Genomic DNA, 12870 nt, shown 5'->3' with positions numbered 1-12870 from the left:
TGCCAAGGTGGCCATACGATCCAGTTCTGCCAGGACCCATCTTGCCTGTACGTGAGTTGGTGTTATCACGTCAGGGTCATCCATGAATGCCCTTATCATCCTGCATCGGTCTTTAGCCCTCGCTGCTGAGATGATCAGCACCATTCACATGATGAAAAAAATGGGTGAGATGGTGCATCTTGTCACTATGCCTTACAATTCCAGTCTGCCACTTTGTTGTAAACTTGGCAGACTGGAATTGTAGCTTGATGTCTCTCAAGTAGCTGGTGATCATGCCCTGGATGTTATGTGGGATGTGGTAGTAGTCCAAAGCCACTTGGATCAAGTTATGGGGAATAGACCCATATGCACTAGCAAAGTCAAGCAAGATCACACGCATAAGCTCCCACAGCCTTCGGAGAAGCTTGGGGGAATTTATTTTATACTTTGTACGGTATACCACTGGGACCTACGGGCAGAAGATGATCTTGCATGCTTGACAACCTCTTGAACCTCTCTCCATGATGGACACTCTGTGTTAAGGGTTGTGGTAGGTGGGTTGATGATGGGTTAGTGAGTTTGTTGTTTCCTTCCAGGGCTACGTCTCTTGAAGTGTCAATAAATATCTCCTCCACAGACTGCTCAACCTCCTCTTTGGAACTTGTTAGAGTCCCAGACCTTGCCTTCCCAAGATGTGATTTGGTGAAGTGGTAGGGGTCCTTTATAAAGTGGGCTTATGCAGCTTCCTACTTCTTCCACTGCTGATCCTGATGAGCTGTTCGCGGAGGCTGGCTGTCAGCTCCTTTATGCCTTCCTTTTCTCCTGCACTTGCCAGTTTCAATTTCTTCCTCAGGGCCTCGATCTCCTCCCTGAGTTGTTTTGATCTATCTTTCTCTTCTGTTGTCCTTTTTTTCTGATCTTTCTTTGTTCTCTTTTCTGGGCACGGTTCCAAACCATTATTTTGCCAGGTTGTAGGTGATGGCTGTCAGTGAATCCACCTTCCTTCCTGCTGATCCAGCTTGGAACGCTCCAATCACATTGTCCAGATCTTCATCTAACATGGACCAGTTGTTTTCATAACTCAACTTGGGCCACTTGATCATTTCCCTTGTTGGTTGGGGTGGCCTTTCTGGAGTGGTGTTAGATGCTCTCCTTGTGTTATCTTGGGGGATTGCCGGCACTGAGAGATCACGAGGACTGTGGTGTGCTTCCTGCCTAGAATTCTCCTGCGTCTCAACAGATGAAACATCTGAGTGCTTCTGTCCCACCCCACACTTGGACTTGCTCTGGTGTGCTTTGAGCCCTCTTGTACCTTTGCAGATCCTTCCGCAACTGCATTTTACTTCCGGTACCTCCCCCGTCAAGGTGGTTTACCTGAGCCTTCTCTGTGTCCGAGTCGTAGCCATTGAATCTGTCCTGATGAGCCTCTCATCCCCTACCCCTCTCGGGAGGCTCTATGGTTATTGCTCTTTTGTTGTTTCTATAGTTTGCTTGGTGCCCTCTTACGAGTGCTGCAACAGGGGTTGCTGGCCCCTGTTACCCCGCCAGTCTTTCCTGAAAATCACTTCATAAATTCATCAATTCTTTATTCAATCACTTCATCATTTAATAACTTCATCACTTCCACATTTAATAACTTTATCACTTCACCAATTCCTCATGTCATCACTTCAACATTAAATCACTTTAAAACTTCATCTTTGAATAATTCCATCTTTGGTCTATAACAGGATGATCTTCTGAGTTCTCTGCAGCTGATGAAGCTTCTGAATGACCACGTCTCTGCTGGTCAGTGAACCAATGATGACATCATCGTCTGTATCATGACCACATTTGTCTTTCACTCCAGGCTTTAGCTTCGACAACGCCCACAGTCTGATCTCCATGTTCGATGTATCCTTTCATCTCTGGTTCATGTCGACATCACATCAATTCAAATCTACCTTTTCATAGAGCAATGTTTGAAGACATACTTTGAAAAACAACCGCATAAGAACTCTCATAAGAAATCTGAAAATTAATAAACATATTTAATATACATAACATAAATGTTGTTATAAAAGGATAAATAAATGTATTTATTTCAAAAATGAGGTTGAACGAAGCATCGACTTTGACGTTCAAAGACCAAACAAAAGCTGACGCTGACGTTTGCAGACTTCGCCGCCCTCTGGAGGAAGGTCAATGAATACAAGGTGAGGTCGCGGCGTCTCTGGGAGTCGAACTACAGGTTGTTTGGCTTCAATGAACTGTCGACTTTTCTGCTCCAGGACCTGTTCAAGAGCCTGGACAAGAACTTCAACGGCTTATTGTCCGACGACGAGATAATGCGAGCGCTAGGCACCTTCGGTTAGTTTATGACTTAAAACATTCTTTAACTTGATGATGTGCTGATGGTTCTGACCCGGCAGGATGGGAGGTCCAGGATAACCTCATGAAGCTGCTGGTCAGGCGCTCCCCCGGGTCCTCCAGCGACCTGCAGAGCTTCATCATGATCATGCTGCGCATGAACAAAGGATCACGTAAGGATCTCCGATTTAGAGGAGCTGATCCTCATCCCACTGTCTAACTTCTTGTCCACTCTCGTAGAAATCTTCACCGATAAGTCCGAGGACGGCGTGATCTCCATGACCTGGACTGACGTGAGATGAGTTGATGATTGACGGCTGCAGCTGTGAATAACTTCTTCTCTCTTCCAGTTCTCTCAGATCTTCGCCATGTAGCAGAAGAACCAGCGTCTCTGAATGTCTCGGTACAGACGTCGTGTTGCGATGTTGATAAAGTTTTGAAACTGAACAACCTTTTGTGTGTTTTTTTATAAAGAGGTGGAAAAATATGGATTTACTTTAATATTGTTATCACGGTACTGCATCGATATTTGATCAAATAAATATATTTTATTATTATAGTTCTTTTATGGTTTATAATCTTTAATAAAGTGTTTAAATAATGAATACAATTATTTTTTAAATTAACAATTTACATCCAAAATGTGTTTATTTTTGTGTTGCAATTAAACTTTTGACCACAAGATGACAGCAGTCATTTTGTCTACCACAGCTATGAAGGAAGGAACAATGAAATCCTGACATGACTGAGGATGAGAGGATTGACTCAAGATTTACAATTACCATGCACATATTAACACCGCTATTCAACTCCTGGCCTCCAGATGGCAGCAGTCATACATCCTCTGCTGCTAAAGTAACAATGAAATCCCGCAAGAACCCGGCGATGACTGAGGACTAGAGGATACAGTGGAGCTTTTAAAGTTGATGTTTGGACATATTTTGGATGAAAACAAATGAAAGCAGTTACGACTTTGTCAAGAGCCATGTGGTCTGTAAATTCTGCAACTTGTTACAACAGTACCACTATAAAAAGTTAGAGGTGTCACTACAAGATATGGACGCAAGTGGGCAGCTGAATCAACGGTGGGACAGGCAGAAATCCTGCTAGAGCTGAAAGACATCATTGGAAACCCATGCATTGGGAGAAAGGGTCTTGGACCGACTCATTTCCAGCAATGGGAAAAGGCAGATCCGAGGCAGAAAAAGGACATGATCCAAACTGAGGGCCCACAGCTGAAGGAAGAAGGAAGAAGGTCGTTGAGCTTGGAGCACAAGGAGCCTGGACAAAGTGGGCCTTGCCAAAGCCAAAGATAACCTGGTCTGAGATCTGGAGACTGGAGCCCTTCCGCATCTCTTTCCTGCTTTTCTCTGTCTATGCAACACGTCCTCACACCCAAGGCGTCATACCGTCCGACGCCGTGCAATGTCCCCCTGGCGTCACTAGGGTGACGTTACGGGGGGGACAAAAACGTCGGTTTTCGTCTACCCGGGTCACCCAGTAATATACAGAGCACTCCCCGACGTCGGATTCAAACGACCCGGGTTACAGAGGTCAAGAGGCTCTCGCGGATTAATACATGGTTAAAAGGTCCTGTAAAAGTGACTATATTGTATATTTGTAGGTGTTTCAACTCCATAATGTTGACATTGTTTTATGAATGTGTAAAATAAAGTCTGGATGTGTTATTTCGAGTCTTACGGTCCCCTAGTACCTATTTAAGAAATCTGGTTTCCATCGGTGCAAAAATGAGGGAGAGGTTGTCATTCTTCTGTCAAGATGGTCTCTGAGTGTAACAGAATGACCAGACCTGATTTTCCAGGAATGGATTTGGGAACTTTTTTCTACTTGGACCTCAGGGGCTGATGTTTGGATATGTTATTCTAGACTCCATTCTGAGTTGAACTGTGGTGGTTTGATGTTGCTATGAACTTCCTGTGCCTCATGGTATCATGGGAAACTTGGATAAATCTGGACTTTGAAACTCTATAAATCGACCATAATTAATTTAAATGATCTGAAACTTTTAGAGGTTCTTCATGTTCCATGGTCCATTCTGTTGTACAGATGTTTTCAAGGCTGTTTTTCTAGGTGCTTCCTGAAGCTACTTCCGGTTTGGGAGGAGTTATCGTTATGGTTCCACCAGCATATGATTTTAGGGGTGTCAGAGGTCACACAGACCAGGTTTCACATATCTGAGGGTCACAGAGGTCACATAAGAGCAAAAGAGCAACAGTCATGAAAAACACGTTTTTTGGCCCCGGCCCCTGGGGGTCTGAAAATGAGCATAATAGTTCACACTAGCCTCAATATCAAGCCTCTGTTAATTAAAGTACATGTTATTGATTACTAATGTGTGATTATGTATTTACTTATGCAATACATATTATTGATTACGTGTGATAATAGATGTAATTATTCCAATAGTAGTTAACTTTTAACTTTTGACACTGGATAAGCTATTAACTCCAATATGAACATTGTTCATGAGCTGCTTTTTATCATAAAAGATATGAACTGTTATCATAAAAACTTTATTTTAATTTTTTAAGCATTCATTGGTATCAATTATAGGCATCTCTGAAGTTACAACTGCATTGATCATGTTGGGATGAATACTATGGGAGCATTATTCAAAATGATATCAAATTGTGCTTTATTACAGGTTTCATATCAAACAAATGTTCACAGATTGTCACAAATGTCACGAGTAACCATCAGAGTGAATCTGCACGACATTGATGGTCTCGTCCTCAGTGAAGACTTGTGTGTAGTAGTTTCTGGTCCGAGTCATGGTTCGAGTGACGTCATGCTGACTTGCTCCTGCTCCTAAAATGCTCTGAAGATCCTTCAAAGCCTCACCAGTCAAGCCAATGGTGCATCTTAAAAGAATAAGACAATAAGAATGAACAGCTGTACTTCTGTTCTTCACTTGCTAAATAAACTCTTACCTTGCTGTGACGCTGCCATGCGAGACAACTCTTTCAGGGAATCACAACGACTTGACAGGGACTTCCAGAGGTGGTTCATCTCTTTCTCAAGAATCTTTCACTTCCTGCCGTCTCCTTACTGCCATAACAACGTCGAATCCTCTTTGTCCGAAAGTCAACACAACCTGGAAAACATTGTATCAATGAAGTCGTATGATTCTGAACATTTGAAGTGTAAAATCTATTGAAAAAGACTCTTCAGTCTAGTGTACCTTCCACCTTGACGGGCACGACCAAGTGTTTCCAACAACAGAAGCCAGAAAACCTTGGCCATAAGCGTCAGCATGTCAGTGCGTCCTGCCACAGAAATGTATTGATCATTATTACCAAACATGACTATTTTAATGACCAAAGTGTGTATGATGTAACCACCTCACCTGCTTTTGACATGTTGACCCCTTCTACCTCCGATGGTTAGTCCAGCACCTGATATGCAGCACTCCATCTCACCTAGAAAAGAACATAGAATTGTATTTTAGATTATTTCCATGATGGGATGTGCTGTAGGTTTACAAGTTCGTGTTCACTATGTTACAAATATAACTCACTTACTTCACATTTGTAATCATTTGTCAGGAACCACAGAGAGAAAGGTGTCAAGCAGGTCTGGAGTTCTGGGCAGTTCTTGCAGGTCACTTCCATGCAAAAACAAAACAAAACATAGTGCTCCCTTTTAAATATAATAAATCAATAAATAAAAGCAAGTATACTTGATAATTCAGAGATAAGCTCTCCATGTTTTCTTCATCCATTGTTTGATGGTGTTTCCATCTGGTTTATCTCTTTATGCTGGAATTTAAAATACTTTTCATTATTATTTTATATATATTCTTTCATTTAAAGAAAACAACAACAGATCAAATCCCTCATCCAAAAGGGTTCAAATAAACGTATACTTATATAATTAAATACGATAAATATGTTATCTGTATTAATATGCGGAAGTGATAAATGAAATCAATATCTTGAATATTAATAAAATAAATCGCCTACCATGACCTGCCAATATAGCAAACTTTTTATTGGAATATTGAATATATTTTCGTCCTTTCAAAATAACAAACAAAATACGTGAGTGAGTTGCATTATAATTTAAAAAGCTAAGTTTTAGCGAACTAGCTCTCGTGTTAACGCACCACAGAAAGTTACATTACAGGCAATGAAACATTATTTCTGAGTCGACTTAAAGCAATAATTATATCTTACCTCAATAGACGAGTGACGCTCACCTGGTTCCGTCAAGTTACTGCACAAACCTGAAGACAAAATGCTATCGATCTTTGTAAACAAGTGTGACGTCAACATCCGGAGGTTTGGCGGAAGTTGCGTGTGCTGCAGTTTGAAAACTTTTTAGCTGACGCTAAACTTAAACTAAACTTAACTCGGTCTTTATACAATCACACATCTACAATTGTATTCCATGGCGCTTTTAAACAAACAAGCACAATATCTCATTTTATTCCTGTGGTGTGACGGCTCTACATTCCTGCACAATCAGTTTATTAGCGTGTGTGACGTCACCTCTGCAGGATCGCGATTACTGTCGACAAACGTCACGTAGACGCTCAATAAACTAAAGCTAAATAAAAAGAAAACATATGTCCATAAACGCAATATCAATGAAAGGTTCTATTTTCATAGAAAAGCGCACCGGATTATAAAGAGGATCAAGCGTAATAACACATCCAGACTTTATTTTACTCATTCATAAAACAATGTCAACATTATGGAGTTGAAACACCTACAAATATACAATATAGTCACTTTTACAGGACCTTTTAAGCATGTATTAATCCGCGAGAGCCTCTTGACTTCCGCGATGCGTGAACAATCCAAGCTTCAAAAAATACAAATGAAGCATTTTTACCGATTTATGTTCACTGTGTACCTCCTTAAAGTAGTTTGAGGTCGTTAAGCACAATCGGGGTTAGAATCGCACTGTTGACATTAAACATTTCAAGTGCGCTTCATAGTTCTAGAATTACGGTAGCCAAAGAACAACAGCGACACGTCACGTCACGTTACCATGGCAACGAAGAGGTGGGCAACGCGTCAAATGTAACCCGGGTCGTTTGAATCCGACGTCGGGGAGTGCTCTGTATAGCTGCCACTAGAGGGCGACCTCTGTCTGACGCCTAGGCTGACCCGAGGCTCCGGGTTGATTGACGGGTTTCTCATCGCTGTCGCTGCTCGACCTGAGGTTCTCTGGAGGAGCTGCAGGAGCTGCAGGAGTCTCGGCTTCACGTTTAGCTGCTGCAGCTTTAGCTCTGGAAACAAAACCTCAACATTATCTTAACGTATTAAAGCTACAATTTGTGTGACCAAATGGATTCAGTTTATATGAAGCACTAAGAGATTTAATATGAATAAAACAAAAAAAGAACATTGATCTTGTTTGTAAACAGATTAAATTTAGCAGTGGCGTGTCAGAGATTTAACGACGTCGTAGTTACGCTCCTTTGACAAGTGGGGTCGCCAAAAACAACACTTTTACACCAACATATTGTCCCTTTAATATAAACATGTCATCATCATGTTCTCATTAACGCAAAGAAAAATAACTTTAAAAAAAAGAAGAGCCACACAGGAAAATGTATGAATTATAAATCTCTTCTTTACTTAACTAACCAGTTCTAGTTTCTGAAACTTTCCTCCTCATGTATGACAGATTATTTAGGGAGCATGAAGTCTGTTGGTTCTTTTTACGTCTCAAACAACACATTTGAGAAATGCTTGAACACAAAACTAAATAAACATTAAAAAAAATCGTGTGGTTTGACTGTTGTGTATATTTCATTGTCATTAACTTGTCATTGAGTGAGCCTTTGAGCTGCTGCTTAGAAAGTGGGCTCCTGTTATTACTGCCAAAACAGTCGTTTTAACAAGTAGGTGGTGAGGTCATCAGTTCTACACATAGGTCTTCTGAATGCTCGCTCCATTACAAATAAATCGTTTTCTCTGAATGATTTCGTCACAAGAGAAAAGTTGGATTTATTGTTTCTGTCTGAGACTTGGCAGAGGGATGAAGAGTTTATTAATCTAAACAAACTGAAACTGGAACCCCTGCTGTCACTGACCCTGTCTCCTCCTCTTGGTCTTCCTTCAGTGCTGTATCTCTGGCTGATATATCAGCACTATTGAACAAGATGAAACCCTTCCTTTGCTCGTTCGACGTCCTTCCTTTTAGGCTCTTTATCAAAGTGTTTTATGTAATTGGCCCCTGGGTTACAAAAAAATGGTAAACCTCTCCCTTTCCACAGGTGTTTCCAAACATGCCATTGTGGAGCCTGTGCTCAAAAAGCCAGGCTTAGACCCAACTGACCTCAGTAATTTCAGGCCTATATCTAAGCGACAGCCTTACTGAAACTGTCCAGTGACATCATGATGTCGGCTGACTCGGGTAAATTCACTGCTCTGGATCTCTTGGATCTGTCCTCAGCCTTTGATTCACCAGCTCCGACTGAGAAGACTGAGGGACAGTGGGACTGTCTGGTTCTGTGTTACAATGGTTCTCATCATACCTTTCTGGGTAGTTTCGGTGTATCTGCCAATCAAATGAGGTCTGAATCGGTGGATCTGTTGTGTGGAGTCCCTCAAGGTTCTGTTCTGGGTCCTTTATGGTTTTTGCTATACTTGATTCCCCTCGGTAAAATCATTCAGAGATTTACTGCTCTTTTGATCCAACTGAGCCCCAGAGGCTGAACAGATTAGTCAATTGTTTGCTAGAAATCAAACAATGACTGAAAACACTTTGAAGCTAAACTTTACTTTCAGATCTATTCATGGTCAGACCTTCCATCAGTGATCTGATCCAGACTTACACCCCAGCTCGGGCTCTGAGGTTTTTTAAGACATTTTTATTTGTGCTTTTCCTTGATTTTCTGAGACTCCTTTGTTTGTATGGGTGTTGTCTTGACCTTTTAAGTATATATTTTATTGAGTATTGTTTTAATTGTTTAAGTGCTTTGTGATCTTGGTCTAGAAAAGCGCTCTATAAATATTACTTACTTACTTACTTTACAATCTCGAGGTAATGCCAGGTGTGGTCTAGTTCGCAGACAGAAGCATTCACGCAGGTACACTATATCACTTGAATTTAAAGTCTCGTCTCTGTTGTGATGAAATCTAAACAGCTGGAATTACCGTTAGATTATAAGTGGTGATGATTAGTTTTCTGAGCAGATGCAAACCGAGTTTTATTATTATTTATATTTTATTCTGACAAGTGTTCAATGTATTGATGCGTCTCGTCTCTCGCAGGTTGTCGTGAAACTGTCCTCAGTTGATGGAAGTCTTGAGTTAAACTGAGTTGATGGAAGTCTTGAGGTGAACTCGTGTATCAGGTGATTATTCTCTTTGGTTTGTTTTAAACGTTTCTTGTTCTGTGATGAAATTCAAACTTAACAGCTGGAATTACCGTCAGATTGTTTACTGTTGATGACGAGTTTTCTGAGCAAATCTAAATCTTTTCTGTTTTCTGCCTTTTTTAAAATTGATGTTTAAAGTTTTTCATGTTTCCCAGGAAGTGGGTCGTTTTTGTAAAGCATGAAACACTTCCTTACTCATTTGTGCCCACACTGCATTTATTGATGACTTAAACTGTTGACTAATTTTCTTTTTTTGTTTTCAATCAAAGGTAACAAAGGCCATATTTCTAGACTGAATTTTGGATAGTTTTCCTCGAGTGTTCCCCGAATGCGTTTCAGGGACCTTTAGGCAGTTAGTTGGCTGCACTGAAAGAAAATCATTATTTCTGTTCTATTTACATGTGTTTTGAAAAGATGGGTTTTGCTTTGTAACATTACTTTGACTCTTGACATGTTAAGTTTACTTTAACCTGTAAACTGAAAATGTTTTTGAATTTAAGTCTGTCTGAATGAAAGGTCTACACTTGACCCCTGCAAAAGTTCTGAGATCCCTGATCTCGTCGACTGGCGTCTTAACGGCTGAACAAAACAAGTTGCACTGCTCGATGATTACAAGGTTCAATTCTTGTAAATGCCTTGAAGTCCGTCGTACCGGACTTTCTTGTAGACAAAAGAGAAATTGCTTCTGTACGTTTTTATGTCCTTTAGCTTGACTTGGTCTGTTTTTCTTTTGTCTTCCACTTATCTGGGGTCGGGTCCAGACTTAAGGCGCCTCCCAGGCCAGCTGGGACAAGACAATAAAGTTCTTGTTCGACTTCAAGATGTAAAAGTGATGGTAGACGACTTTAGGTTTTCACGTTTGGAATTTAAACTGCATCTACGAAAAACTTCATAAAAATGCTGGTCGCTAATTCTTAAAACTTTTCCCTCTAAACTTCTTAAAACCACATTCTTCTTGTTCAGGTATTTCCTGTGGACCTCCCCGACTGTAGCCTAACATGCAAATTCACCCGTCTCATTCTTCCTTGTCATGAATGTGACATGTCTGGACAAAGGGTTGCTGAGGGGGATTTGAGAACATAAAGAACATGGAGGATGATAATAATATAGTATGACTTACAGCTGCAGCAACACGTCTTCTTCTGCACCATAACATGTTTCACTGAATATGAGTGATGGCTGCAGATTGTTTTGTCTGAAATTCACATGTTTACTGGAGAATCTAAAATAATGTGTTTCAAAAGAAACAATTTTAGATTTAAAGACACATTAACATCATCATGGCCTCATCTCACATGATATCCTACTTTATATCCTACTTTCTTTCTCTCCAACATTTAACCATTTTTTTTCTTCTTTTCGTCTCTAGTCCTGGTATATAACTTGACCCATATACTGTGAGCTGAACCAGGACCCAACACTCTCCGTACACCAGACATACCAGAGAGAAAACCCCTCCAGTCGTGGTTTACCCTTTAGATTGTGTCGAACTGGACATAAGGTTCCAGGTCAACAACAACAATATTTGGCTACGCTTTAATTGCAGTTTCAAAGGTATGAAGGACAATGAGATACTTATGTATAAATAAATCTATAAATACGCAACAAAATATATAAATGTGTGGATACATTTAAATGTCAAAATAAATACACATCAATACACATTTTGTCATTTATTTATACATTTAAACATTTTGAAACTGAAATCTTAGGAAACAAACTTGATAGGTTGTCAGTGTTGTTCATGTACATGAGACTGATTTTATTTTAACAACCACGACCCTAATGAGTGAACTCAGTGAATCTCACAGTTATATCACCAGCTCATGTGGCTCAGTGGTACTCGCCTCTGGACCCAGACGTCCGCGATCGTTTCCCATCAACTCATTTTCATTTTACCTCGATTTCTTTTTTTTTATCTTAACGTCATGCAGATATTTATTCATTTGAAATTAGAAAAAAATTAGAGACATTATTATGAGTAACAATTTAACATTAAATAATAGGCTAACTCTCTTTTTCATGTAGACATTATGTAGCTTTCGCAGAGAGAGAGTGAGCATGAAAGGTTTATCAACTTTATTGATAATGCTGATCAGGTTGCTTAAAAACAGTGAACACACTCCCTCGTCTCGAACTACTGTCCGTCTTCTTCTTCCTCACGAACCGAGACTCGCGATGCCTTCACAGACCTCCGTAAACACCAAACTTAACACTTGCCTGCCTGTGTCCTTCTTTACCATCACCATGGATCGATCTTGGGAGTGGTCAGTCGATCGGAACAAAACCCCAACAATATTCTCACTGAGTATTTATACGAGTTGTTGGACTTGAGAGATATTACATTGTGTTTTGCTCACCCAGCTGTGCAGGAAATGAATAACTCAGGTTCTCTGAACGACGCAGTCAACTGGACACAAAACTTACTTACAAACATAAACGCAGCATAACTAAATACATCACACACTGGACAGTGATCTTGTCTAATTTTATTTTATTTAAAGTGTCTTATCATAACAAAGTTATCTCAAGAAACTTTACAGTTGAAGTAAGACTGTAGTGGAGAAAGAAAAAACACATCCCGGCAATTCAACAATGAGTTAAGCACAGTGTGGCGAGGCGAGGAAAACTTCATTTTAATAGGCAGAAACCTCAAGCAGAACCAAACTCATTGTTGACGGCCTCCTGCTGTGACCGGTTGTGAAGAAGGATGGGGGGGGGATAGACAGATGGACGGATAGAAGAATGAGGGAGGATACAGTGAGAGAAAAGAAGAGAGTATAGAAGAGTCCATGGAGGTCCTGGAGAGAACTCTGGATCCGATGATGTGGTGGAGATCCTGGATCAGCAGCAGTTCTGGAGGTGGAGCCCTGGGGCTCTGGGAAATAAATGAAAAGTGTGGGTTTAAACTACAAAGGTGATGAATGTAATGCAGAAAAGGAAGGATATACAGAGCTTGGTGTCTAAAACTCCTCCAGAATTCTAAGTCAATAGCAGCTTAAGAAAAGCCAAAAGGGTGATTCAGGCAGAGCCCAAGTCAGTCCTAATTATAGGCTTTCAAAAGTAAGGTTTTAAGATTGTTTTTAAACATAGAGAGAGTGTCTGCCCTCCGGACTGAAGCAATCAACTGGATCAACTACCACCGCCTTGAGAGCATCACACGTTCATCACACATTTATCTTAGC

The 12870-nt window shown here is 40.5% G+C and overlaps 1 protein-coding gene, 1 non-coding gene and 1 pseudogene across 2 annotated transcripts; all 3 read left to right on the top strand.

Annotated features, from left to right (window-relative positions):
• Nucleotides 1-957: 957 nt before the first annotated feature.
• LOC148065881 (programmed cell death protein 6-like) lies at nucleotides 958-2702 on the top strand. The gene is made up of 8 exons (XM_087808106.1): nucleotides 958-963; nucleotides 1710-1767; nucleotides 1829-1872; nucleotides 2106-2174; nucleotides 2250-2328; nucleotides 2391-2501; nucleotides 2569-2621; nucleotides 2679-2702. The coding sequence occupies exons 1-8, from the start codon at nucleotides 958-960 to the stop codon at nucleotides 2700-2702; spliced, it is 444 nt and encodes a 147-aa protein (XP_087664232.1).
• Nucleotides 2703-9431: 6729 nt separating this feature from the next.
• LOC148065880 (small nucleolar RNA SNORD65) lies at nucleotides 9432-9498 on the top strand (annotated as a pseudogene).
• Nucleotides 9499-9700: 202 nt separating this feature from the next.
• Nucleotides 9701-9773, top strand: LOC148065879 (small nucleolar RNA SNORD65). Its single transcript, XR_015713368.1, has one exon. It is a non-coding gene; the product is annotated as a small nucleolar RNA SNORD65 (small nucleolar RNA).
• Nucleotides 9774-12870: the final 3097 nt, after the last annotated feature.

The sequence above is a fragment of the Callionymus lyra genome, chromosome 14 (assembly GCF_982586985.1).
Source record: "Callionymus lyra chromosome 14, fCalLyr1.hap1.1, whole genome shotgun sequence".
In the NCBI taxonomy this organism is placed as follows: Eukaryota; Metazoa; Chordata; class Actinopteri; order Syngnathiformes; family Callionymidae; genus Callionymus; species Callionymus lyra.
The sequence above is the reverse complement of the archived record's forward strand: the minus strand, read 5'-3'. Positions and strand labels throughout refer to the sequence as shown.